The following is a 26,394-nucleotide window of genomic DNA, read 5'->3' as shown; positions in this document are numbered from 1 at the left end:
GACTTTGTGCCATCCCCTTTCTTTGCTGCAAAAGTATTTAATGGGTTTCAAACGGTAATTCATATTGATTATTGGAGGTATGGGGGTCTACTAGATCTGCTGCACTCCTTTGAAAGAGACGCCACCTCAGCCTTACACCACATGCCAATAAGGAGTGGCATATCCTGTGTACATTTTTTGAGATTTTTTTGTTCAGGTAAGGCAGAGCCAATTAACTTTAACTCGTGATAGCACTTTGAACGCAAAGAGGGGTCATCATGTGGACCTTCTGCCAGTAACTGTTATGTAATCTAACTAATAGGTTCACTTTTTAAGGAAGAGTTTATAGTGCCCACTTGCAATTGTGCTATGAGTGCTAGCCAAGACTAGTTGCAAATTCTACAACTTTCTCTTTTTATATCGCTTTCCCTGTTGGCCCTAGGTCAATAACCAGGGAAATGAGCAATAGGGATTTATGCTCACTTGACTCCTTGTTCTTACCCTTTTTGATTTGAAAAATACATCCTGACATGAGTTGGATAGATAACCCATAAAAATTGTTTTACTGCATCATAAAGGGAATGCTGCTTACATTTCATGCATTAGTAGAGGATAAGAGGATTAATTGGTACAGTGGCTTTTTGCCTTTTGAATGCTTTCTTGCAAGGGTTGCACGGCTGGGGTCCAGGATCTATGATGTCATAAGAATTTCTGGTGCTTTTACTTTGTTTGTTTATTGCGGAGGTGCAGAGGTTTCTTTCCTCTGGTGCTTTTGCTGCACCATCTTGGACTCTGTGACAGCATTGTTTAAAGAGAGACTAAAATCGTCTTTTTCAAAAAATCACTCTTTTGTTTAGCCCCGTTACTAATAACATTAAAGTCACTTCAATACCAAACTCTGTTTTCAGATTGAATTAGTTGTCACAGAATTTGCAGCCTTTGGGGGGGGGGGGGTGGCTAAAGATATGTGAAGATGTAGAGTTTTTGACATCCTGGTTCACGTGCATCAGCAGAAGAACAGCATCTTACTCCAGTGTGCACTGGACCAGATCCTCAGCTGGTGTAAAATGGCATAACCTCATTAACTTCAGTGGAGCCTATGACCGTTTAACCCAATAGAGCATCTGGCCCAAAGATTTAAATTGCATTACCCTTGATTTTTACCAGTGTGAGGGGAGAATCAGGCCCTGTATGATTATACAAATATTTTAATATATTATGTTAATATTCATGTTGTTAATATTATTACAAATCAATATATTTCTTCAAATACACACCCTCTATGCTCTCTGTTCTTCTCACAACAGACCCTCCATGGCCAGCAGCGGCTTCCCTCTTGTCCTTTCCCCCAAAAATTTGCTGTAGACCTTTTCCCCACCCCTTCCTCAAAACAAAATACAAAAATAGCTTCAAAACTTCCTCGGTTCTGGTCTGGGCTCTGACCGCACTCTGCTTGATCTCATTCCTTATCCTTATCCCAGCGGTACTACCTGCAAGATGCATCCAATTCCTCCCATGGCATTATACATTTACCCTGCCCCTCTTCCCAGTAGACAGTCCTGTGGTGACCAGTCTCCATCTCAGCATCTCTCTCAAATGTAAGACTGATAATTACCCTCCAAGCTTATTACTCTCCTAGGTTGAGGCTTCACCATACTTCTTCCCCCTGTCTACATCAGACTTCAAGGGGAAAGGGCGGGTATAAACTCTGGGTCCCCAACTCTCCATAGCTAGAATAGCAGCTGTTGGGCTGTCATAGGTAAACAGCAGATGAGCCTACTCCTCCATCTTATTGGATCTCATTTACATGCAGGAATGGATCATGTGGTCCTACCCCTCCGGCCATGTGCTGCTGCAAATAACTACCCAAAGGGAGGGGATTTTAATGTTACCAATTTCTCGTCTAAAAGGGTTTGCGGTGTGCCTTTTTAAACAGCAGAGTTTCAGTTTTCTGTAAGTTCCTTCTGCAAGCTCACTCTGTATATAGGCAGCACTCCCACCTGCTGGTGCTCTTTGGTTTATCTCTTCATTTACTGCTGTGACTAAAACCAGCTCAGAGTTCTTAGCCACCTTCTGTTTCCTACAGCCATTGGCAGTGAATGTCAGCCAGCACACTTCGGGCTTTTTCTGATGGCATTTGTAATGCCGGGGCTAGAGTGGATAGGCTCGGCTGAGTAAGAACCTATATGTCTTCTCTTGGAAGCACAGTGGTAAATACTTTGGGTAGATTTACCGTAACTCTGCATCTCAATAACATCCATTTAGCCAAGTCTCAAAGTGCAACAATTCATAGCCTTCGCCTGCCCACCGCCTCCAAAATGGAAGGAAAGTCTAGAAATGGCCATCAACACCAGCAGTGAATTCTGCTTCTGGAGTGTCTCTCATGAGATCTGGTTGCATAAAGCTTGTGGGTGAGGACAGTATGAGCCAAACCGTTTCATAAGCTTTTGCAGATAACAGGTGAGGCAGACTACAGTCTGATGAAACTAAAAGCCCTTCAGCTGCCAGGAAGTGAACCAAAGAGATGTTCCAGACATCAGAAGCGGTGGACTTTTGCCCTCTGTTGCTTTCTACCCATGTAACATCAACATTATCCAGAGAGCAAACTCCAAGTAATGAAGTCTAGGTCTCTCCCCCTCTGTCTCACTAAATGCCACTTGGAGCAAGTGCCTTTTAATTTGACAGTAAAATCAATGAGTGAAATATTACAGAGTTGAATGAGATGGTGTGCAGAATTCATTAGGAGAGTCATTGCCTTCCACTGGACAGCAAGTCTTTCCCCGTCCACCCTTCTTCCCCTTATCAACAACATATCCACCTCCTGACATTTGCACCTTCTCTAACTCTCTCACCTATTTGCTTTTAAACTTTAACCCTTTTATAACAAGTCTCACTGGCTCAGAGTGGTGGAATAGCATTCTGCTCTCCTGTGAGCTGTTCGGATCATATTTTTCATCTGTTTGTCTCAATTAAAGCAAGACCTGTGCTAGTGGAATAATTAGAGAGAGAGAGAGAGCTTGAAGGAGCTGATTTTCATAGCACTTGGTTCTTTTCTTACTCAGTCAACACTAGCTCCCTCCTCTTTGCTGTGGTGTTCCTCAAGATGAAAGGAACCGTTAAGCACTAAGCAAATAAACAGGAAAGAATGAGAAATGCCAGTGATAAGATGGAGGTTAGGTAACCAGCCTAAAAATCTCTAGAGCCATCAGCAAACATTTATTTGCAAAAGTCTGAAGATTTTTTTCCCTTCTTCTAAAGAATAATTTGATTCTTTGTCAGGAAATATTAACCACTTCATCGTCATTTTATAGGTGTGCGCCTTACCTGGAGTGACCATCTGAGAGATCACAATAAATAGTAATAAATATTTAATAGCAACAAATAGTACGTATAGTGCCTTTCATCCCAGGATCTCCAGGTGCTTTACAGTTCAAGGTGAGTATTGGTATCACCTTGCCTGCCTTGACTCTACAAGTCCTTACATTGTGCAAGGTCATTGCTTGTCAGTGCAAGCGTGAGCTGAGATGGTAGGTGGTGGCATTTAGAGTTAAGTGCTAGACACGATCCTCTTATTGAGAGAAATAAGTCTCAACCCCCTTGCCCTATTACTTTCTTTCTCTCAAGAGTGCAGGATAAAAAGACGATCTGAGTTTGGATGAAAAATGGTCATGTCAGGACTCAAGTATGATCCTCAGCCTGCAAGTTAGGCATGCATCCTTCTGCAGCAGACGAGTTAACTTGCAGCACTTCTCATTAGTGCAGGATCCGGTTCCCCATCCTGCTCATCACCTATTCTCTTGTGCTAATAAGCTCAACACTTCTGTAGCTAGCCTCTGCAGGATCAAGCCCTTTTACAGATGGAAATACTGAAGCACCATAAGGATGTGACTTAGATTACACAACAAGTCAGTAGCAGAATGAGGAATAGAACCCACATCTCCTTACTCTAATCTCTATGGCATTCTGCTTCCTTTTTTTTTTTCCCCCTCTGTGTAACCTCTGCTTTGTTCCATCAAGCAGAAGTATGCCCTATACCATGGACTAGAGATACAAGACAGAAGAATGTTGTCTGGTTGAGCCTGTAGTGCAGCAAACCCACTTCATGATGTGCAAATGGGAGCAACTGTGTTCAACTGTTAGCAATGGACAAACGTTTACCGCTTTAAAATGACTAGCTAATTTAGACAATATTCGGCGAGTTCTTGGAGTCGTCCTTAATGCCAGATCATAAAAAGATCCATTTCTCTTGTTATCACTAAATGCAGAGGAAAGCCATTGATAGACTAGGGTGAAACTTTCTATTTCAATTCTGTCCCATATGGACTGTGGCCCTGTGATGGGATATATCTACCCCACACTGGGCCAGAGGGGGCTAACCCCATGCTGTGGGATGAGGAAGCCATGCCCCCTAGCCCCTGCTGGGCATGCTCTATCTGGGACCACGGTATAAGAGGGAGCAGCTCAGCTCAGTCTGGGCTGGTAGCCAACGAGAACAGGCTCCTGTTTGGAGAGAGCCCGATCTCCCAGATGCTGATGCCAGCCAGGTTGGAATGCCGACAGGACCCCAGCCGAGGCCAATGGACATGAAGCAGCAGGTGCCAAGGAAACTCCCACGTTGGAAGAAGGAGTAGGAAGCAATGTGGGGAATGGGACAGTAGTGACGGGTGACTAAAATTGAGCAACAAAATATCAGTTTCCTAGGAACCTGGTGAAGGGTGGGCCCGGGTTTTCTTACCCTCTCTGACCCAGCGCAAGCACCACCGATGGTCGGGGAAGTGAATTGGGCTGTCGAAGGCCACAACATAGGCTGTGGCTTCTAGGCTTTACTGTCCTGAGATCTGGGACAGCCTTAATGACTCTGGCCATTGGGCCATCCTGCCCCGGGAAGACAAGCGATTACATAGACTTCGGCCACTAGGCCTTACTGTCCTGAAGCCCAGGCCTACCTTAGAGACTTGGTCCATGGGGCCATACTGCCCTAAGGGGTATACCTACCTTGCAACAGGCCCCCAGTTCCTTAAATGGATAACTGCTCTTTACACCAGCGCAAAAGTAGCTTTGCAAGTTAATGGAGTTAAATCTCCCCTTTTTGAATTACACAGAGGACTAGACAAGGATTTCCATTGTCCCCTTTACAATTTTGCACTGGCTATGGAGCCTTTTGCACAGAGGATAAGGAACAATGGATCCATCACAGGCATAAAAGTTGCAGGAACACATCAGAAAATGACATTAGATGCAGTTGATGTAATATTATTTTTATCTAAACCAAATGTTTCCTTAAAATTATTTTTTAAAGAAATCCAGGACCTTGGAAAAGCATTTGGATTTAAAGTAAATTATGCCAAATCTGAAATGTTAGCTATAAATTTGCCAGACTCTGAAAAGTCACTTCCCCAGAAAACATTTGGGTACAAATGGGGGAAAAAATTCTACAAGATACCTGGGAATTCAAATCTCAAACAACCTAAAAGAGCTCTACGGTTTAAATGTCAATCTGTTACTTTGGCAAACGAAAAAAATATCTGAAGTGCTGGGGGAAGTATGCAATTTCCTGGTTGAGAAGAATAGCCACAGTCAAAATGAATATTCTGCCAAGCACATCTTCCTTGTTTCAAAATCTTTCTGTGATTATCCCAGATAAAACCCTCGCAGGAATACAGAGGGGGGTGTTTGAATTTATATAAAACAAGAAAAGACCAGGAGTGAGAGCTGACACTTTGAACAGAGGCATTAAATAGTTTGTACTAGCTGTTCCAAATGTTCTATGGTGCGCTCAAAGCAGTAGTGGATTGGGGGTGCTCTGACCTTACCAAATACTAGGTCTTTATTGAACAAGAAAATTGCAGGATTTCAAATATCAGTGGGCTACCATGCATTAATAAAAAATCACACCTGCCAGAAGTTTACACACATCCTTTAGCAGAGGCTACTCTGTGGGTTTGGGATAGACTAAAGGAAAAATCAGTTCTTTTCCCTCTCTAATGACACCCATTGCAAATAATCCAGATCTTAACCCAAATTGCAAACCAGAGAGTTTCAAAATGAGCGATGGAATACGCACAGTTGGCCAGCTATTCAATAAAGAAACTTTTCTAACTTATCTAGAGATCAGAACTAACTTTAACTGGCACACTCTCCCTTGGTACCAGTACTTTCAAGTCAGGCATTATCCTTCTCAACTTTCTAGAAAACCTATTTTATAAGAAATATAACTTTAATAGAAGCGATTGCGTCTGGTCAATTAGGAAACAGAAAAAATTATAACTAATTGATATCAATCTTTACAGACAGCTTTCCTAACAAAAGAGTGTCCATATATGACATGCTGGGAATAGGATGTGGCTAGACAAATTACCCCAGAAGAATGAGGTTTGAGCTGGAAAAGAGGATCAGCACAATAAAAGAACATTTCTTTCAGATATAGTTTCATGGTATCTCACTCCAGTCAGGTTAAAAAACAGAGAGACTGAATGGGGATAAATGTTGGAGAAATTGCGGTGAAAGAGACGATGTTATGCATATCTGGTGGGTGTGTCCAGACATTAGAGTGTATTGGGATGCAGTCCACAAATCGTTGGATATTTATTATCAAATGATCCTTTGGTAACCCTTCAGAGGTTGAAATGGTCACACAAAAGGAAAGAATTAATCTCTCGTCTCCTAGTAGCTAGCTGCTCAGCTATTGATAGCCTCTCATTGGGAAAACAAATAGCCCAACCATTGAGTAATGATTCAAAAAAAATGGGAGGGTTTTGGTTATGGAAACATTCACACACCAATTACATACCCCAGAAGATAGACAGAGGACAGATAAATATTCTAGACATGTGGTTACCTTTTATTCAGTATTCGGACAAAGTACATTAACCTGCAAAAAAAACAAAAGCAAACCCAGCACACCAATCCAATTGTTTGGATATGAACATTTGATAGATGTACCAGGTCTGTTCAATATGTGTATATAGAGATTTCACTCAGTTTAATAAAATAATTGGAAATGACATAGGTATAATGATGCTCACTCTGTAATGTGGTAGTACCCTATTAAAAAAGACAGATCTGATTACTATATTCCTATATTATGTCTCTTTAAACAAAAGCTAACTGATGTAGTGATTGTTTTGTTTCTGATATTTACATGGCAAGGATCTGTAAATTTGTTAAAACTTCCTAAATAAATAGTTTAAAACAGTTGCTAGCTGATAACCCCTAGTGCATAAATCATTCTTAGCAATAAAGATAGAGCCCCCTAACTTGTCTTGAAGCCTGAAGTTAACAGTATGAGTAGATTCTTCATATAAACAGACCAATCATCAGTATAATAAGCATTAGACATATATTATTTTCATGCAGCAATGTATGTCCGTCGAAGAGAGGAATAATTCTACATTCTTGTCTTGTGACTATCTCTCAGGCTGATTAACACAACTAGCCAATGGGACTTTCCTTACACTACACAGATCTTGTTTATTTTTTTAACATAACTAAGTCCCAACAGAGAAAGAAATGTTGGTCCAGTTAGACTTCTAATGCCACTTGCACTAATTTGACAACCTTTTTTGTTATCAAGTGTATGACTGCAGCTCTTCTGTACCAAGCATGGGCCTGTTTTTCTCTGTTCGGAGAGCTGAGGACAATAGTCCTTTTCATTTTGCTTGTCACATTCTCTTTCTGCGTCTGTCCTTCTACTGTCTTCTGGGACAACTCCTGATGGAGCAAAAAGGATCTCTTGTGGATGTACCTGCGTTAAACCACACTTCTAAACATTTCTGTTGTATCTACTCTTGTTTGGGCGATTTGTAGGAAGCTTGACAGTTTTTACTTCAGAAGGAAAACATGCCTTTAATATCTTGCCCTTATTTTGATAGCAGCTTCCCTTTTCTTCCCCTTTCTGTGGCATATAAAATGAAAGGATGTGAAAAACCTCCACTATCAGTTACTGGGTAACTAATATGTTCTCTCTCTCTCTGTCCAGCTTAGTTCATTTCAGTGTTTTGTTAAATATAAATACTAGTTTACTGTTCTAAGCATCTGGAGTCATTTTACAAACATTGTTGAATTAAACTCAACAAATGCCCTTTATGAAGTAAGGATTGCTATCCCCATTTTACAAAAGGGGAAACTCAGACTCGGGACCAGACACTGATCTCTATTTCACCAGTTGAATTCAGTGGCGTTAACTCCAGGTTTACACCGGTGTTGCTGAAATCAGCATCTGGCCAGTTAAGGAAGGTCAGGTGCTGTGCCTAAAGTCACATAGTAAATCTGTGGCAGGACAGAAAACAGAACTCTGATGTCCTGATTCCCACTCCTCTGTGTTATAGGAAAGTGGAGAGAGGGAAAAAAACCTCCTCAGCCACCAATTCATCTAGCAAAGGGAGAGCTGGTCAATGCGACAGTTAGCAAAAGAGTGCTACTGGGGTTCTCTGAATGCTTCTTGGCTGCTGAGATCATCACACATGGATTGTAATATAGAGAGAGGCAGCGTGACCTAAAGAATAGAGCACTGGATTGGTACTCAGACCTGCGTCCTATTCCTGGCTCTGCCACTGGCCTGCTCACTGACCTTAGGCAAATCATGTCAACTCTGTGCCTCAGTTCCCCCATATTTTCCCCAGTTTTGGGCCCCCTGCTCCAGTTTTGGGCTCCCCCACTACAGAAAGCATGTGGACAAATTGGAGAGAGTCCAGTGGAGGGCAACGAAAATGATCAGGGGGCTGGGGCACATGACTTATGAGGAAAGGCTGAGGGAACTGGGCTTATTTAGTCTGCAGAAGAGAAGAGTGAGGGGGGATTTGATAGCAACCTGCAACTACCTGAAGGGAAGTTCCAAAGAGGAGGGAGCTTGGCTGTTCTCAGTGGTGGCAGATGACAGAACAAGGAGCAAAGGTCTAAAGTTGCAGTGTGGGAGGTCTAGGTTAGATATTAGGAAAAACTATTTCACTAGGAGGGTGGTGAAGCACTAGAATGGGTTACCTAGGGAGGTGGTGGAATGTCCATCCTTAGAGGTTTTTAAGGCCTGGCTTGGCAAAGCCCTGGCTGGGATGATTTAGTTGGGGTTAGTCCTGCCTTGAGCAGGGAGTTGGACTAGATGACCTCCTGAGGTTTCTTCCAGCCGTAATCTTCTATGAGTCTATGATATGTAAAATGGGAATAAAGATACTGCCCTCCTCTATAAAGAGCTTTGAAATCTATTTATAAAAAGTGCAATATAAGTATTGGTTATACATGGAAACCCACTGCTCAGTTTTCCATTACCAAAATGTATGTTGCAGACAGGATCTGTGCTACCCACTTGGTGTAACTCAGAACTTTAGGCTCTGAATAATAAAATTGATAAAACTGTGAAAGACATAGTGACAGTGCATGAAAAATTACTTTAATTTCTTCAGCACATTCCTCCACGACAGTTTCATCATCTTTGGGGGTGGAGGAAATCTTTATTCAATAATCATGAATTCCTGCATGGCACAAATGAGGCTAATAATACTTTAGCTGCCTATATCCCAGAATCAGGACCCAATGGGATTCACAAACCCCCTACTCAGCTGCCACCAAATCCTGTAGTTGCCTAAACTGGCTCAGGGACTAATTTTTTATAGTAAAAGTTCCCTAGGCACTTGTGTTTCTGCCTCTGTGCATGTGCACTGCAGCCCCATGCCAAGTATCCAGATACCTAAGCCCCAGAGAAATGTACAAACCAGAGGAAGATAGGCTTTCCACCTCACCTGTGGGGCTCAATCCGGTAAGCATGCTCAGAGTTTGCCTACTGGATTGGGTCCCATATGTGAACTTGTATGAAGCACTGGGAGGGTAGTGGGGAGGAAGGGCCACCTCCCTCATAACTTTTAGTCCAGTGGTTAGGGTACTCACCTGGGAGACACCAGGTTCAAGACCCCCGCCTCCGGTTGTGGGGGAGATGGGATTTGGAACTGGGAGCTACCACTTCTCAGGTGAGTGCCCTAACCACTGGGCTATTGGATAGTATGATGTGAGCCCCTTCTCTCCTGTTGAAGCTGTTCCACGGTGAATAAAAAATTTAGTCATTGGAGTAGTGGGGATTGGATCTTGGTCTTCTACCTTGCAGGTGAGTGCTCTAACCACCAGGCTATAGAGGCATTCTTATGCTTGCCATCTCTCTGTCTCTCTCTCTCTCTCAGGCTCGATGGAGTGGAGCAGAGTTGGAGAAGCCAGGGCAGTCAAACATCTCACAAGGGTTACAAGTCTGAATGACAGGGAGATGGTAAAGCTGTGAGCAGTGATGGGGAAGGGGGGGAGGATTATGAAAGTTTGGGAGGGGCGGTAATGGAACTGTTGAAGCTCATATTGGTGCAAAAAATAACCCCACCTGACTGTAACATAGTAGATTCATTCAGTGCTGACTATGATTGCATAACTTAGTGGTGGCCAATTCAGAGAGGCCCAGGCATTGGGAAATATCTACTTCTTTCCCTTTTCACTACCTTTATCCTTTTATTCTCCATTCCTTTCTCCCAAATGTAGGGGGGATAACATCTTTGCAATATTTCCAGCTCCTACCAAGCTTGAACTCAAAGTCCAATTTCCTCCCTCACCCACTCTCTCAGCACAAACACAGACATTCATATTGCTATGGCAGGGGAGTCACCTGTGGTGCAAAGACTCATTCTGTACAGAGTTTTGTGGCCGGTGGGGGGGGGGGAGGGTGTCTAAACCACAACAGTGGAGGTAGTTGGCAGAAGCAGCAGCATAGAGTTCTATTCTAGCAAGCGGTAATAATCTCTCTAGTACAGAAATCCTGATGTTGTAGTTTTAGAGCTGGGGAAGTACATTTTGATTACCATTCATTATGGAAATCTGTACCAAATGCAGGTGAGGACATTTTAGGTGACATCCCACTTCCCATAGGGCAGTAGGGATCAGGTGGTGACATGCCACAAGTGTCTGATGACCATGTTTACTCTCACTTTTGGTGACTGGCCTGGTGCCATGGGAATCATAGAGGAGGCAGGAGTGGCAGCCTTGCTAAAGCGCTCCGACCCTAGGAGGGTACCTTGCTCTTGCGGCGACTGCAGTAAAGGAGGTGGAAGCAGTTAAAGCTGCTAGGACAAAAAAAGATTCAAACGTCCACTAGAGAAAGTTTAGAAAATATTAATAAAACTTACTTTATTATTCCAGTACCACCTAGAGGCCTCACGTGAGCTATGGGGCCCATCGTACTGAGGCTGTATAAACATGCAGTAAGAAACAGTCCCTGTTCCAAAGAGTTTATAATCTAAATAGATGCGACAGACAGACTGGGAGATAGGAACTATTATTAGCCCCAGTTTCACTGTTGGGGATCTGAGACATGGGGAGAATAAGTTACATGCCCGTGGTCACACAAGAAGGCTGTAGTAGAGCTAGGAATTTAGCCCAGCTTTCCTGAGTTCTAGTCTAGCATCTTAGCCATTAAAAATCCATGAAGTGAAAACAGAATTTAAGACGCTGAGTTGTCAGGCTCAGAAATGTCCATTTCCCATGGTTAGTTCTCTTTCTAACTACAACGAGATTATGCATGGTGAGAAGAATCTTTCATTATGTGAGCTGTCAGAATGCTGCATTGTGAAAAATACAGTAGATGGGCAGCTGTCTTCTGAAGGAAGACTCTTCCCTCAGCCAGGCAGAATGCAACTTGGTTCAGGACGATCAAGCTCTAGTTCTGCCTGCTTGATAAATTTTCACTCTGGACATACCAGAATCACAGCCTTGTTTTCTGTTGTCTGGCTGTTAGTGATGATGTATGAATAAGTAAAGAAGACAGCTTAATTTTCATAAGCTAACTTGTGCCTGGAGTAACAAAGAGTGAGAGGAGTGCACTTAATCATAACTGCAGGGCCAGAGCAGAAAATAATGACAAAGCTTTTGCTGTTAGTCATGGTGTTTTATTATAATAACTCCTTAAGAAGGAGAGACCGACAGCGCAGCATACTGAGCAATGCAAATGCGTCATGGTAGCCACTGTATTCTCATCCGAAACAATAGCTCTATTTGTTTGCCTTTTAAAAAGGACTCCATGCGTGATGGCACAGCAGATTAGTGCATTAGTCTTTCACCTCACAAGATCTGGGATCAAATGCCAACATGGTCAGAGGTAAAATGAATCTGGGGAAGTACCTGGTAGAGGTGTGTCCACTTCACAAATGCACACCGGCATTCGGCACTGCAGTCTCTGCTCTGGAGAAGACCAAGGCTGTGTTAATAGGGGCTACCGGCGATCTTGATTAAGAAACATTGGCAGAACTATGTGTATATGCAAAAAGAAAAGGAGTACTTGTGGCACCTTAGAGACTAACCAATTTATTTGAGCATAAGCTTTTGTGAGCTACAGCTCACTTCATCGGATGCGTACTGTGGAAAATACAGAAGATGTTCTTATACATACAAACCGTGAAAAAATGGGTGTTTACCACTACAAAAGGTTCTCTCTCCCCCCCCCACCCCACTCTCCTGCTGGTAATAGCTTATCTAAAGTGATCACTCTCCTTACACTGTGTATGATAATCAAGTTGGGCCATTTCCAGCACAAATCCAGGTTTTCTCCCCACCCCCACACAAACCCACTTTTTGTGTGGGGGTGGGGAGAAAACCTGGATTTGTGCTGGAAATGGCCCAACTTGATTATCATACACAGTGTAAGGAGAGTGATCACTTTAGATAAGCTATTACCAGCAGGAGAGTGGGGTGGGGGGGGGAGAGAGAAAACCTTTTGTAGTGGTAAACACCCATTTTTTCACGGTTTGTATGTATAAGAACATCTTCTGTATTTTCCACAGTACGCATCCGATGAAGTGAGCTGTAGCTCACAAAAGCTTATGCTCAAATATATTGGTTAGTCTCTAAGGTGCCACAAGTACTCCTTTTCCTTTTGCGAATACAGACTAACACGGCTGTTACTCTGAAACCTATGTGTATATGGTGGGGATCACTGTTAGGAGTGATGCAGATCAGGACTGAGATGTAGTCACAGAGCTGTGGGAGGAGTGAGTTTTTCACAGCATCTGCCCATGCTATGCATTGCTCTAGCCGTCACATTTATAAGTGCTAAATTCCGTTTTTAAAGTAACTAAATAAAACTGTGTTAAAGGCTAGTGAGAAGACAGATTAGATAGAGCTGGTCTTTTTTTGATGCAACAGTTTTCTGTCAGAAAATGCAGTTTTGTTGAAATACACATTTTGTGGGAACATGTTGATTTTTTACAAAATTTTTGGTGGAAAATTTTCAAAATGATTCAAAATTGAAAGGAAGTATTTCATTTGGACTCTCATTTGGTTCCAACTTTTATCATTTTTTTTACTTTAATTTTATTTTAAATTTTAATATTGTATATTTAATATTCTAAAGTTTCAACATTATTGAAACAAAATGGCTTAACATAAACAAAATGAAACATTTCCATAGATTATTTTGATGTTTCCAGATCAAAATATTTAAGAATTTCTGGCTTGCAAAATATTTTAAAATTTTGACTTTTTTTGTCCCGATTTTGGATGAAAACAAATTTTTAAATGTCAGAATGTCCTGAGGGATGGAAGTTCTGTTTTCTAATTAGCTCTAACATTAGATCAGATCCTACAGAAAGGAATAATTTGGAACAGACAGTGGCAGTATTCATGTCTAGAGCAAATGGAAATGAACTAGTAAAGAATATAAGTGAGCACTCACAACTTACTTCAAACTTGGAAGAGAAGTCATTGCATCAGTTTAACACAGACAGTATGTGCTAATTTCTGCTTTATGTCCTGTCAAACCCCCATGGGTACTCCTGAGGATGGAATTTGGACCAGTGTTGTCAAGAAAAGGAAATGACTGGGGGAGGAGTGGGAGTAAGGATACAAATAAAAGAATAGGAGTACTTGTGGCACCTTCGAGACTAACTCCTTTTCTTTTTGCGAATACAGACTAACACGGCAGTTACTCTGAAATAAAAGAATACAACCAAAGATATTATTTTAAGTAGCAACTCAAACATTAAATATTTAGGGATTCTCATCCCCAATTAGATGGAAAATCGGGTCAAAATTAATCTAGAGTGTATTTTAACCCAGGTAGTGAGAGATTTAGGCAGACTGAGAATCCTTACCCTTAGCCTTTGGGGCAAAAATTAATATCAAATTAAATGTGTTTCCCTGAATACCGTATATCCTGAGTTGTCTCCCAGTTATTATTCCTCAGTTTTATCTTAGGAAAATTAAAGGAATTTTTAAAATATTTATCTGGGGAATGGGTGGGAGGCCAAGACTGGCTTTGTGTAGATTGCAACTTCCAGCCACATCTGAGTTTCCATTTTCCCAACTGGCAGCATTATCATACAGCTCTTATCTTTAGCCAGGCAGCCTTGTCTCTCCACAACATAATGGAGCAGATCCCTCCCTGGCTGCTGGTGGAATAAGAGTTGATCCATTCCCTCCGCTGGCAGGAAGACTGGTTTCAGCCTATTGCTGTTTTGATTGTAAAATGTCCCCTCCAGTGTAGGCTACCAGACAAACAAGGGCCAGGTTTGCTAGAAATTATTAATTCTATCCCTGGTCACACATTGATGCTGTACTTTGGGGTGGCCCATTTTTGAAAATTGATGAGAAATCATTAATGTGGAAAGAGCGGGTGAATAAGGGAGTAATTTAGGTCTCCCAGTTGATCTCAGAGAATCAGTTTCTGCTATTCCAAACATTCCAATAACTATACAACCTACCTGGTCCAGCGGCATGGCATGACCTGCAGCTTAATCACCTCTTGGAGGGCATAGTTGGTCCGGATGGGCTGGGAGCACCAAAGACTCCAGATTTGCTGTTTGGTAGGAGAGGGCTCTACAGCTAGCTGTAGCCTGTTATGACTTTCTGTCCCCAAAGACCCTCCCTAATGTAGATTGCCTGTGCCAAGCCTGGAACAAAGATGCATGTATGTCTCTGACCCCTAGCCAATGGGGAAATGCCTTGCAAAACATTTAACTTTCTACTATTGATCTACGAGTAAGGCTGATCCAGCAGAAAATTATATTTTGTTCACACTGGTCCCCACATAAGATAACACTGCATGAGCCTTTCCAAAACAGACTGCTCCTGGAGATGTTGGTCTCCTGGAGCCACACTGGCTCACATGTGTTGGGGCTGTACCAGGATCATACAGTCCTTTTGGCTAGAAGTAGGCAGGAGAATTAATATGATAATGGATACCGCCTTAAAAATTACTTCCCAGAACTGTGTTTTGGGATATATCCTGTCATCTTGGACACACTCCAACCCACTGAGAACTTAGTTCTCTAAAGCAGTGCTTATAGCGAAATGACTCATATTGCTTAGGTGGAATAGCAGAACTGCCTCCAGGGATAGATGTTTGGCACAGCAACTTGGCTTATCTGGCAGCTAAAGAGCAGATAATGTTTAGGGGAAGAGGAACTTCAGACACAGGAAAAGATTTGGTTTAACTTTTTAGAAAATTTTAATTCCTAGCAGATGGAAATCAACATGTTGCTCTTCTTTTCCCTCTCTGGATCCCTTCCTGTTCATTTACTTCATTGTTCTTTTAGTCTTTTTTTCATGTTCTCCCCTTATTTTGAGTGGAAAATAAAATATAAATAAATAAATAAATAAATAAATAAAAGGATACAACCAAAGATTATTTTCTAAGCTTCCCCTCTCTCTTTGTCTGGGGAAAAACTAGCTGAGGGATAAGAATATCTTCCAAAATGGAGAGTTGGGATCAGTAGGTGGGAGAGCAAATCCATTAACCAGCAACAAGGTTTGTGCATTACCTATTATAAATCAGTTTGAACACTGAACCCTGTGACTTGTGTTTGGTAATGCATAGGGATAAAATAATGAAAGCAGACTGATGTTCCATGGAGAGGAATTTAAATATCTGTTTATTTCAAATGGGATTCTAGCATTTCTTTTGATGTGAGAAGTACAATCCTGAGCAGCATCTGCTAACTGCTGAGTTGTGAAATGCACTATTAGAATATGGGCAGGGTCACTCAGTTCTTATCACCTGTGACATTCAGTTCCAGTTGGGCTGTCCCTGAATTTTCTTCTCTGGTTTTCTCATCCTTTACTAATAGTTTTCTCTTTTGATTTACTCTACTCTGTCTCTAATGGAGTGGTGTTTATAAGGAACAGTTAGCCTTCCAGCCCTGAATCAACAGGTGTTAGCCATGTAGTCCTCCAGATGGATATTTTTTTCTTTTGAAAGGAGACAGTGCTTGTCTTTTCACTCAACCTCTAAACCATACACATCTGCTTTTTGACCTCCTCCTCTGACTTGCCATGCCCTCCTCACAGAACTATTATTATTAACTTTCAGTAGCATCCTTGATGTACTGCCTTTGAAGAAGAAATGGTCCTTGCCAGAAATTGCTCACATTCTAAAAGATGAACAAACAAGAATGGAAAAAGAAAGGCCACACAAGTTGTCATAAATATAAAGGGAAGGGTAACCACCTTTCTGTATACAGTGCTACAAAATCCCTCCTGGCCAGAGGCAAAGTCTTTTTACCTGTAAAGGGTTAAGAAGCTCAGTTAACCTGGCTGGCACCTGACCCAAAATGACCAATGGGGGGACAAGATACTTTCAAATCTAGAGGGGCGGAAAAAGGCTTGTGTCTGTCTGTGGGATACCTTTGCCGGGAACAGATCAAGGATGCAAGCCCTCCAACTCCTGTAAAGTTAGTAAGAAATCTAGCTAGAAAATGTGTTAAGTTTTCTTTGTTTTGGCTTGTGAAATTCGCTGTGCTGGAGGCAATGTCTTTTTGCAACTTAAGGTTTTGCCTAGAGGGATTCTCTATGTTTTGAATCTGACTGCCTGTAAGATTATCTTCCATTCTGATCTTACAGAGTTGTTCTCTTATCTTTTTTTGTTCTTCTAATAAAGTTGTGTTTAAGAATCTAATTGGGTTTTTTGGGTCTTAAAAATCCAAGGCTGGTTTCTGCTCATCTTGCTGATTCTCAAGCCTCCCCAGGAAAGGGGGTGTAAGGGCTTGGGGGGATATTTTGGGGAAATAGGAACTCCAGGTGGTCCTTTCCCTGTTCTTTGTCTAAATCACTTGGTGGTGGCAGCATATTGTTCAAGGAAAAAGGTGAAATTTGTGCCTTGGGAAAGTTTAACCTAAGCTGGTAAAAATAAGCTTAGGGGGTCTTTCATGCAGGTCCCCTCATCTGTACCCTAGAGTTTCAGAGTGGGGAGGGAACCCTGACACAAGTAGATTGGTCAAGGTGATGACAAACCATGTCATGATTAATACAATGTTCCCATAATATACATTTTTGTTTTGTTATATAATATAATATTATTATTATTATTAATTTTATTATTCCAAGCCACCCCTTATAAGATGGTCTGGAACAAAACTCACATGCACTACTCTAGATATCAGTGTTTTATAGATTATGAGGCCAAAAGGGACCATTGTGATCACCTAATCTGAACGGGCTTCATCCCATGTGCTTATGAATTTTAATGAATCACACTGCTCACCATTTCTTCCCTCAAGACAGTGTCTTCATCTGGCTCTAACACCTTTTGGTGATGCTGATTTGGTCCCATACTAGCTATGTCATGTTTGACCAATCTCTGGGTACTAGTGTATTGTAACTGGAAACATGACAGTTTTGCTAGGGTAGTTAGGACTTGAGGTTTGAAACCATGTTCTCACCTTTCAGAGCATGGTGTTTATATAGTATCTAGAAAAGGTGGTAATACAGTTTCCAGTCTCAGTCATTCAGCTGTTGTCCACCACAATCTCCCTGAGGGGGCCTATCCACTGAGGGTATGTCTGCATTGCAGCTGGGAGGTGTGATTCCCAGTGTGGGCAGCAGACTCGTGCTAGCTTGAGCTATTCCATTGAAAATAGCAGTCTGGACATTGTGGCACAGGTGGCAGCTCAAGCTAGCCACCTGAGCCCAGACCCAAGGGGTCAGGCAGGCTAGGAGTCAGGTGGCTAGCCCAAGCCACCACCTGTGCCCCAGTATCCACACTGCTCTTTATTAGCTGAGCTAGTACTGTGAGTTGCATCTCCCAGCTGTAGTGCAGACATACCCTGAAACATTGTCACCCTTTTCTTTTCCTGGTTACAAATTAAATTTCCCCCTCCTTCCAAAAGAACTGTTACAGTCACTTTTCTTACTCCCATTTTATACAGCATTTCTCAGGGCACATTAATTGATGCACGTACACCCTGCTGGTGTGCACTAAAAGTTCCCTAGTGAAGTCCACTTTCACACAGTACTGTTTCAAATGGTACTATGTTAAAGTGCACTAGAGTACTTTAAGTGCGCACCAGCAGGGTCTATGCAGACCAGTGAATTCTCGGCACATTAGTGCGCTTTAGAAATCACACCCCCGGAGTGTGCATTACCCCATCGTGGAGACAAGCCCTCAGTTAAATCTGTGCAACTTTCTCTTTTAGCTAAAGCCTTCAAAACCATCATTTGCTAGAGCAAAAGGAATTTCCTCTGTTGCTCTGCCAGAGAAAATGCTGAAATTAAAGGGGAAAAAATGGCAAGAGGAAATAATTTTCTATATCAGACCCATTTTCCAATTAAATCATCATCAAAGTATAAACAGACCATCATATTAGAGTATCCTGGTACTAATCCTGTCTTTCTCATAGGAAGGATTCTCCAGCACGGTATGCCAAAATCAGGCAGCATTCAGATTCGCCTGGTTGATATATAATTTTGTCAGTGTGACAAAGATTCCCATAGTGTTTAGTTACTCAGACTAGCCAGGAGAGAAAGGGGATAAATGAGCCATGATGAACTTGCACTACTAGGATGTTCCTGTTTTTAGTTAGGTGATTACCCATCTTCATAACATGTGAAAGAAGGGAGCATCAGAACTGCTGGGCTCTGTTTCCACTGCCTGCCCTACTCCAGGTTTTGTATTTGATTCCCATAAACTAATTGTCTTTTGTTTAATGATCTGTTTGCATGTTGCTTGTTTTCAGGCCAGCAGGTTCTTGGCTTAGTGGAGAACCAGAGTGACTGGTATCTGGGCAACCTTTGGAAGAATCATCGTCCCTGGCCAGCTCTTGGGAGGGGTTACAACACAGGTAGGCCCTAAGATGTTTCTGTGAGTTATTGCTATTATTTATTTTGTATTACTACAGCTCTTAGGAGCCCTAGTCATGAACCATTATTCCATTGTGCTAGGTGCTGTACAAACAAAGGTCAAAAAGATGGTCCCTGTATCACAGAGCTTCCAATCTAAGTATAAGACAAGAGACAACAGATGGATAAAGACAAATCAATGAGGGGTTGGGGTTAGCATAGACTTTGTCTTGAACGTAGAGGGTGTCAGATACAGCCATTCACCCTTTCCTTCCCATTATGCTGCAAGAATTTGCATCAGAAACTGATGCTTTATGGTTCATTTCGTAGCTGCAATTATGGTGTTGCCCTATATGTTACACTGAGGAACATGTTTCAGAGTAGCAGCTGTGTTAATCTGTATCCGCAAAAAGAAAAGTGAGCTGTAGCTCACGAAAGCTAATGCTCAAATGAATTTGTTAGTCTCTAAGGTGCCGCAAGTCCTCCTGTTCTTTTTACTGAGGAACATGTTAATGTTACAACTGCAGGTGCCTGTGCAGTTCCTGGGGAGGTTACGTGACCTATTTTGGGAGGGGCAGAGCTCTTGAATGGGATGACACCCCATCATTCCATCGCCACTACACACAGCACTCTTGACAATGTGCCCCAGATGCATGTCTGGGCCCAGCATGAGGAAAGGAATTGGAGCAAAGGTTCATTTCCAGTCACTGGAGGTAAATGGCACCACAAAATTTCAGAGTGAGAAAAATGTAATTCCTCCAGAACAGCAGTAGGCCCATAATTGTCCTAGTAAAATGCAAACCTCTGATCGTCAATTTCTGCTTGCTCTGAGGGGAGAAAATGCACTATATCACAGAGTTTATTATAACAGGAGAGACAAGTTTTCCCACTGATTTGTGTTTGAAATGTGAGAAAACATACCAGGTGTATAAAGAACGCACACATGCATCTAAATCACTTCTATTTCAGATTTTATATGCTAGGGTGGTGAATTATGTTCCTTCTGCATTTGTAATAAAAGGCCGGAACAGCTGGTGAAGGCTCCATTTAAAAAAAGATGTGTCCATTTAAATAACTCTACATCAAACAATTCTTCTTTGTAACTGGGCTTTGCTTCACAAAAATACATTGGGCTGTATTAAATTGATTCCCCTTTTTAAAAAAGGGTTCCATAGGTTTGCACTGCGCTGAAGCAGTTCAGTCATTCATATCCTACGCTGCTGTGTACGATCAACCGGAAATCATGACGGTATTGGGGAACTTCAGCCTCCACAAAGCATCTCGCTTATGTCTGTATTTATTCTAATGAGAATGTGCACCTAACCTATACAAGATTGAACAGACTTCTGGATAAGGCTTCATCTACACGGTGAGCTAGGGATGTGATTTCCAGTTCCTTACACGTAAATATCGAGCTGCTGCAAGTGTAAGTAGCAGCTTAGCCCTGATAGTACGGCCAGCAGCAGTAGCACACTTAGCCATGCCAAGTGCAAACCTGCCTGAACCCTGTAGGTATGTAGTCGGCATGGATTAGCTGGGCCGCCGCCCATACTGCCCTGCCTACACTCCTATTTATACTCGTTAGTTCAGATGAGCTCACGTGAGTATGTGTACTTGAGATGAGATTCACACTCTTACCTCACAGTGTAGGCATAGCCTAAGGATGTAAGATTTCTTGTGGATGTCACTTACTAAATTGTTGGAAGGGAGTTCGTGGTTCTGAATTCCCCAGAGTTGAGGAGCAAACAGTAGGACTAACACCCATCCTAAACTACCTGACAGAATGCCAATTTTCACAGGTGTGTCCTACGGCCTACCATTACCTTGCAGAATGTAAAAAAAAAAAAAATTGCCTTTTCAAAGCCACATCTCCATGCAACACTTTTTGTTCCTCTGAAAGGTGGCTACCATTCATATAACCATCCTCTCTCTCTCCTCATTTTTGTATGTATTTTCCATTTGAGCTTTGAGGCACAAGTGGACATAGAAGGCCTTGATCGTCACTGAGTTACTTCAGTTTGACATTGTCTGGACTCCATTTCACCAGGATAAAACTAGAGTAGCACAGCAATGATCCACACCCAGGATCTTAAAATTGATTTGATCAGCTCCTGTTACTTGGAGAGCTGTGTAATTTTATTCTATCTCGGCACAAGGCGCCGATCCAAACAGATTGTAAAAGTACCAAAGAAACTTTAGTACATTACTAAATTCTGTCTTGGTTGAAGCTAAAATAATTGAATGTGTATAGTACTTGGCGTGCGTTACATAGGGTAATTCTTGACAGAACTATATACATACATTGTTACACATCCGTGCATAATCTTTCCCATAGATTTTAGTCTGCTCAGAGACCCATTTTTCAGTCATTCCTGACAGATCCATTAAAACTCAGCCCTTTACAGCTCAAGAGAGAAAACCAAAAGGTGGAGAGTGAAAGGAAGATTACATAGGAGATTACAATAAATGGAAAGACCTTTTCAAGCACATGCAACAAGAGGTCATTAAGTGAGACATTGCAATCTCGGAGATGGCGAAGATGGATTATTGACAGAATTAGCATAAATGGCTGTAAAAAATGTAAAAATTAAATCCATTATTTGCCTCAATATTCCTAGAAGAGACCAGAGGCATAAATCTCCGCAGAGGAAGAAGAAATACTGAAGGAAATCAGAGCCTTATCTGTTATGTGATAAGCAAATTAAAACAGCTGACCCATAACACAGTTCTAGGGCCAAGAGGGATCCAGAATTCTGAAGGAAGTGGCCAAAGAGAGATGAGAAGTATTAGCAAAATGCTGCACTGAAAAACAGTGAGCAGGGAAGGGGAAGTGGAGGGCCCAGCTCTCTGAATAATTAGCAGAGTGCTGAAGGAGAGTAAGAAAAGAGCAAATCCTAAAGTGTTGACTAGGTAAATAGAGGTATTGAATATAAGCTAGAGAGAATTATTCTAACACGTTTTGTAAGTGGCTAGTGAAGCCATATTTAAACTAGCGCAACGGTCTAACATTAATATCCTGCCTTTAAACTAAGAGCCAGAGTGAACCTTTAAGCCAGAGCCTGTGTGAGGAGCTATGTGTAGCTAAGCCACTCCGGTAGGATCTCCAGGGAGGAATTGTGTCTCAGAGCTTGTCGACACAAACATTCAGTTTGCAGCAAGCTGGGGTGTAAATCTACCCCATAGTAAGAGTCTGTGTGAACCCTGCTGATGCATGCTAAGAGTTCCTTAGTGCACCTCTGCGTCAAAGCCAAGTGGAACAAAGAGCACATCAGCAGGATCCGTATGGGAAGTTAGCATGCAGCAGGCTAGTGTGGGGTAAAGTCACACTGCAGCTTTCCATGGACTAAATGTTTGTGTAAATAAGGCTTCAGAGGCATAATTTTTCCCCTGCTCCCTTCTTGTTCTGGTGGGAGTGCTTTGCTACAGCCCTATTAAGGGTTCAGTATACTTCCCCCAACGTGCCCAGCCATTTCCCCCCTGCCCTCCCAATTTCTTGCAGTGGGAGTGTTGCATGCATGGCTCCTGCTCTGTCCCGTCAAGCCCAGACCCATAAGCCAGGCAAGGTTAACATAGCCTTGCAGAGGGTTACACGGTGGGAGCCCTGCTACCCTGCACAGTCATTTAGTGTGAGGGAATAATCCAGCCCAAACTAATGAAGTTAAAAGCAAAGGACCAAGTCTCCAATATTCAGACTGATTGAGTGCAGTGTTCTAGATAGCATCTCACCAGCATCTTGTACAGCACCAGTATCACTTCCTGAAATTTGTATTCTTTTCTACTCCATTCATTTTTCTGTTAAAACCCTGCAGAATATTCAGCCTCATTTCAGATTTGTGGCAAGAGATTTTTGCCACCATGTTACACTGGCAAATTTGTATTTACTTTGCTCTCATCTGTCACTCACCTCTAGGTTTTTTACACCATAGCTGCCTTCCACGTGTCTTTGTGTTTTAGATATGCTCCATCACTACCAACACAGGATATTGACTACACTTTTCACTCCTTGCTCACTTGCTCTTTGAATCACATCTGCAAATGAATAACCCCACTCCTATGTGCCCAGGCAAAATGTCCAGATAGTCCATGTAGGTTTGTCAGTAATACTTGAAGGACCCCAGTATGTTGTTAGTTAAAACAACCTTTCGCTCTTTTAAATCCATGCTGGCTGTCTCTAATTAAACTGCGCTTTTGAAAGTGTTTCCCAACTACTATAGGCTCTGCATAAATCTTTTCTGGGCTTTTTCCCTCTACCAATGTTGCGCTGATCGCTCTAGAATTGTTCTCTACAGCCTTGTCATTCTTTTCTGGAATAATGGTCTTCCGAGTCCTCAGGAAACTATCTTTTCAAAAAGAACAGGAGTACTTGTGGCACCTTAGAGACTAACAAGTTTATTTGAGCATAAGCTTTCGTGGCTACAGCCCACTTCATCGGATGCATAGAATGGAACATATAGTAAGAAGATAGATAGATATATAGTGGCAAATTGCCGGCACTACTATGATGGGTCTCGCGCTTTCTCTTCTTGGGTGGGGGTTCAGGGCACCATTTCTTGCCCCTGAACTGGGGTATCAACTGCCCCACTAGTGTCCTAGAGGAGGGGAGTGGAGATTGAGGGACCCAGGCCCGCCCTCTACTTCAGGTCCCAGCCCAGGGGCCCTACGGATAGCGGTAAACCACTAGAACTAGCGGTTCCTTCCCCTAGGCTACTTCCCTCTCCTGCCCTTCAGCTTGTGGGGCTTCCTGCCCTCCCTCTTCACAAACCAGGTTTCCCTTTACCTAGGGTCTTGGTCTTCTTAGCCCACCGCAGCACTTCTCCAAACTCTCCTCTGCTTCCCTCCAAACTGCTCTCTGCTCCAACACCAATCCACTCTGCTTCAACTCCTCCAAACTACTCTCTGCTCCAACACCAATCCACTCTGCTTCAACTCCTCCTCCTGTCTGATCGAAGCAGGGGGGGTTTTTACCATGTGACTGGCTTCAGGTGCTTGAATTGGCTTCAGGTGCTTTAATTTAATTTATAGCAAACTTTCTTCCCTCTACAGGGAATAAGACTCCCTTCTAACACTCTTCTGCTGCCCTCTGGCCATGCTGTATCACAATATATATACAGAGAACATGAAAAGGTGGAGTAAGAGGCTAATTCATTAAGATGAGCTATTATCAGCAGGAGAAAAAAAACTTTTGTAGTGATAATCAAGATGGCCCATTTAGTCAGTTGACAAGAAGATGTGAGGAGGATACTTAACATGGGGAAATAGATTCAATATGTGTAATGACCCAGCCACTCCCAGTCTCTATTCAAACCCAAGTTAGTGGTATCTAGTTTGCATATTAATTCAAGCTCAGCAATTTCTCATTGGAGTCTGTTTTTGAAGCTTTGCTGTTGCAAAATTGCCATCTTTAAATCTTTTACTGAGTGTCCAGAGAGGTTGAAGTGTTCTCCTACCGGTTTTTGAATGTTATGATTCCTGATATCAGATTTGTGTCCATTTATTCTTTTGCGTAGAGACTGTCCTGTCTGGCCAATGTACATGGCAGAGGGGCATTGCTGGCACATGATGGCATATCTCAGATTGGTAGATGTTCAGGTGAACGAGCACCTGATGGCGTGGCTAATGTGATTAGGTCCTATGATGGTGTCACAAGAAATTCTGAACATAAAAGTGAAGGCTTCTCTAATCTCTCTCCTTTGCTTTTAAGACTCAGGGGTGTAAACTCTCAGGGCCTGGTAATTTATTTGACTTATAGGTCTGTCTATGTTATACTTTCCCGAATGGTGGAAAACACTTTTTAAAAGCAGTTTCTGGTGATTTCATTGTAGTGACTTCAGGCCAGATACTCAATTTGTGTAAATCACCCCAGCTCTTTAATTCTAGTGGCAGTTGACCAATGTACAGCAGCTGAGGATCGGACCCCAAGTCTTCAAATGGAGTTGTAGAATGGTTCAAACAAAATTATGCCACGTGATATTTTTCGTATTGTGCTTTCAGAGCCTGAGAGAGTTTTGCCTATTTACAACAATGCCCACTGTTGGCAGCACAGCTTGTAATCCCTCCCCTATCATGCCACAGCACAGGAGTCCTTTCTTTGGGGACACCCATCCCAGTACGGCATATGAAATGCTAACGGGAGCAGAGAGACTATGTGAACTAATGCCAAACAGAACAAGGAGGAACGGGTTAAGATGAAGAAAGGACTGGCATTTAAAGAACAGAGGCAATTTATTTACACAGAAAAATTTGAAGGAGAGCCTGAGAGTTTTCTTAATTTGAAAAATCATTTTTCATTGGAAAAATAATAATTCCCTGCAGTTAATTGTGGTATGTTGTATCCTGTCCCCTGGAAACTTGATACTGAAATGTTTTCACCCCAGAAAATTTCCTTTCCTGCATCATGTCTATGTGACAACTGCCATCTGAATCATTACTACGGATTTACAAGGGGGGCCATCTGAGCTAGAAGCAGGAGACTCTACAGCTTGACATACAGAGCTAGGCTGTATAAAAAACTGATAGCCTCCATGGTTGGGCACAGAAAGGAACATGTAACATATACTGACCCGTGGGATTACATTCTACCTCTCAACAGAGAAATCCCGTCCTCAGCATCTGAGACCCACAGCATTTTGAATCGCAGACTTGCCCCCATTATGTGATGGCCACCATCTTGGCTGACCCACTGTGGACTGAAACAAGGACCTTCTGAGCTAAAAAAGCAGGAGTTGCTACAGCTTGAACTAAAGAGCCAGACTCTCAAACTCAGAGCTGTAGTAGACCATATCTGTGGATTGGGCATAGAAAGGCAAGCACAGCACACAGTGATTAATGGACTACATGTGCACACTGGTTTATTATTTGTGTATTTCATGAGTGTTGGACTGCTGACATTGGTCTATTTTTTCACTCTTTGACTGAGAAAAGACCACTGAAAGATGTATTTGAAGTGGGAAACATACATGAAGAATTATATAGACTTGCATGGAGATTGTATAATTCTTAATAACAAATAAGGCCTCTTGCAGAGCAGATTGTGTATATAAAATAATGTTATATCACATTTTGGGCCTGCCAGGAGTGGTACTGTGTGTCTTCAATGCAACAAATAAATTACCAAGGACAGCAAAGAATTGTAATGTATATAAACCATTCAGAAATGGAGCTGTCTAAGGTCCTGATCCTGCAAATGTACATGTGCTTAACTTAGATTACATGAGTGTTCCAATCTGCTCAGTGCAACTATTATTGTCTACAATATTGCATATGCATGTTTGCAGGATAGGGCCTTGATTATATTGGAAAAAAAACAAGTATTCGGTGTGATTCCTGAGAGATTCTGAGCATTTGTAACTC

At 42.2% G+C, this 26,394-nt stretch overlaps 1 protein-coding gene across 2 annotated transcripts in view; it reads left to right on the top strand.

The window, feature by feature from the left end:
* Positions 1-26,394, top strand: part of LARGE1 (LARGE xylosyl- and glucuronyltransferase 1) — a 370,873-nt gene that overhangs the window by 256,103 nt on the left and 88,376 nt on the right. For both annotated transcript variants that reach the window (XM_074941326.1, XM_074941319.1), the window contains exon 7: positions 18,942-19,046. In XM_074941326.1, the coding sequence (XP_074797427.1) occupies positions 18,942-19,046 (105 nt within the window). The remainder of the gene's footprint in view (positions 1-18,941; positions 19,047-26,394) is intronic.

Source organism: Natator depressus, chromosome 1 (genome assembly GCF_965152275.1).
Source record: "Natator depressus isolate rNatDep1 chromosome 1, rNatDep2.hap1, whole genome shotgun sequence".
NCBI lineage: Eukaryota > Metazoa > Chordata > Testudines > Cheloniidae > Natator > Natator depressus.
The sequence above is the reverse complement of the archived record's forward strand: the minus strand, read 5'-3'. Positions and strand labels throughout refer to the sequence as shown.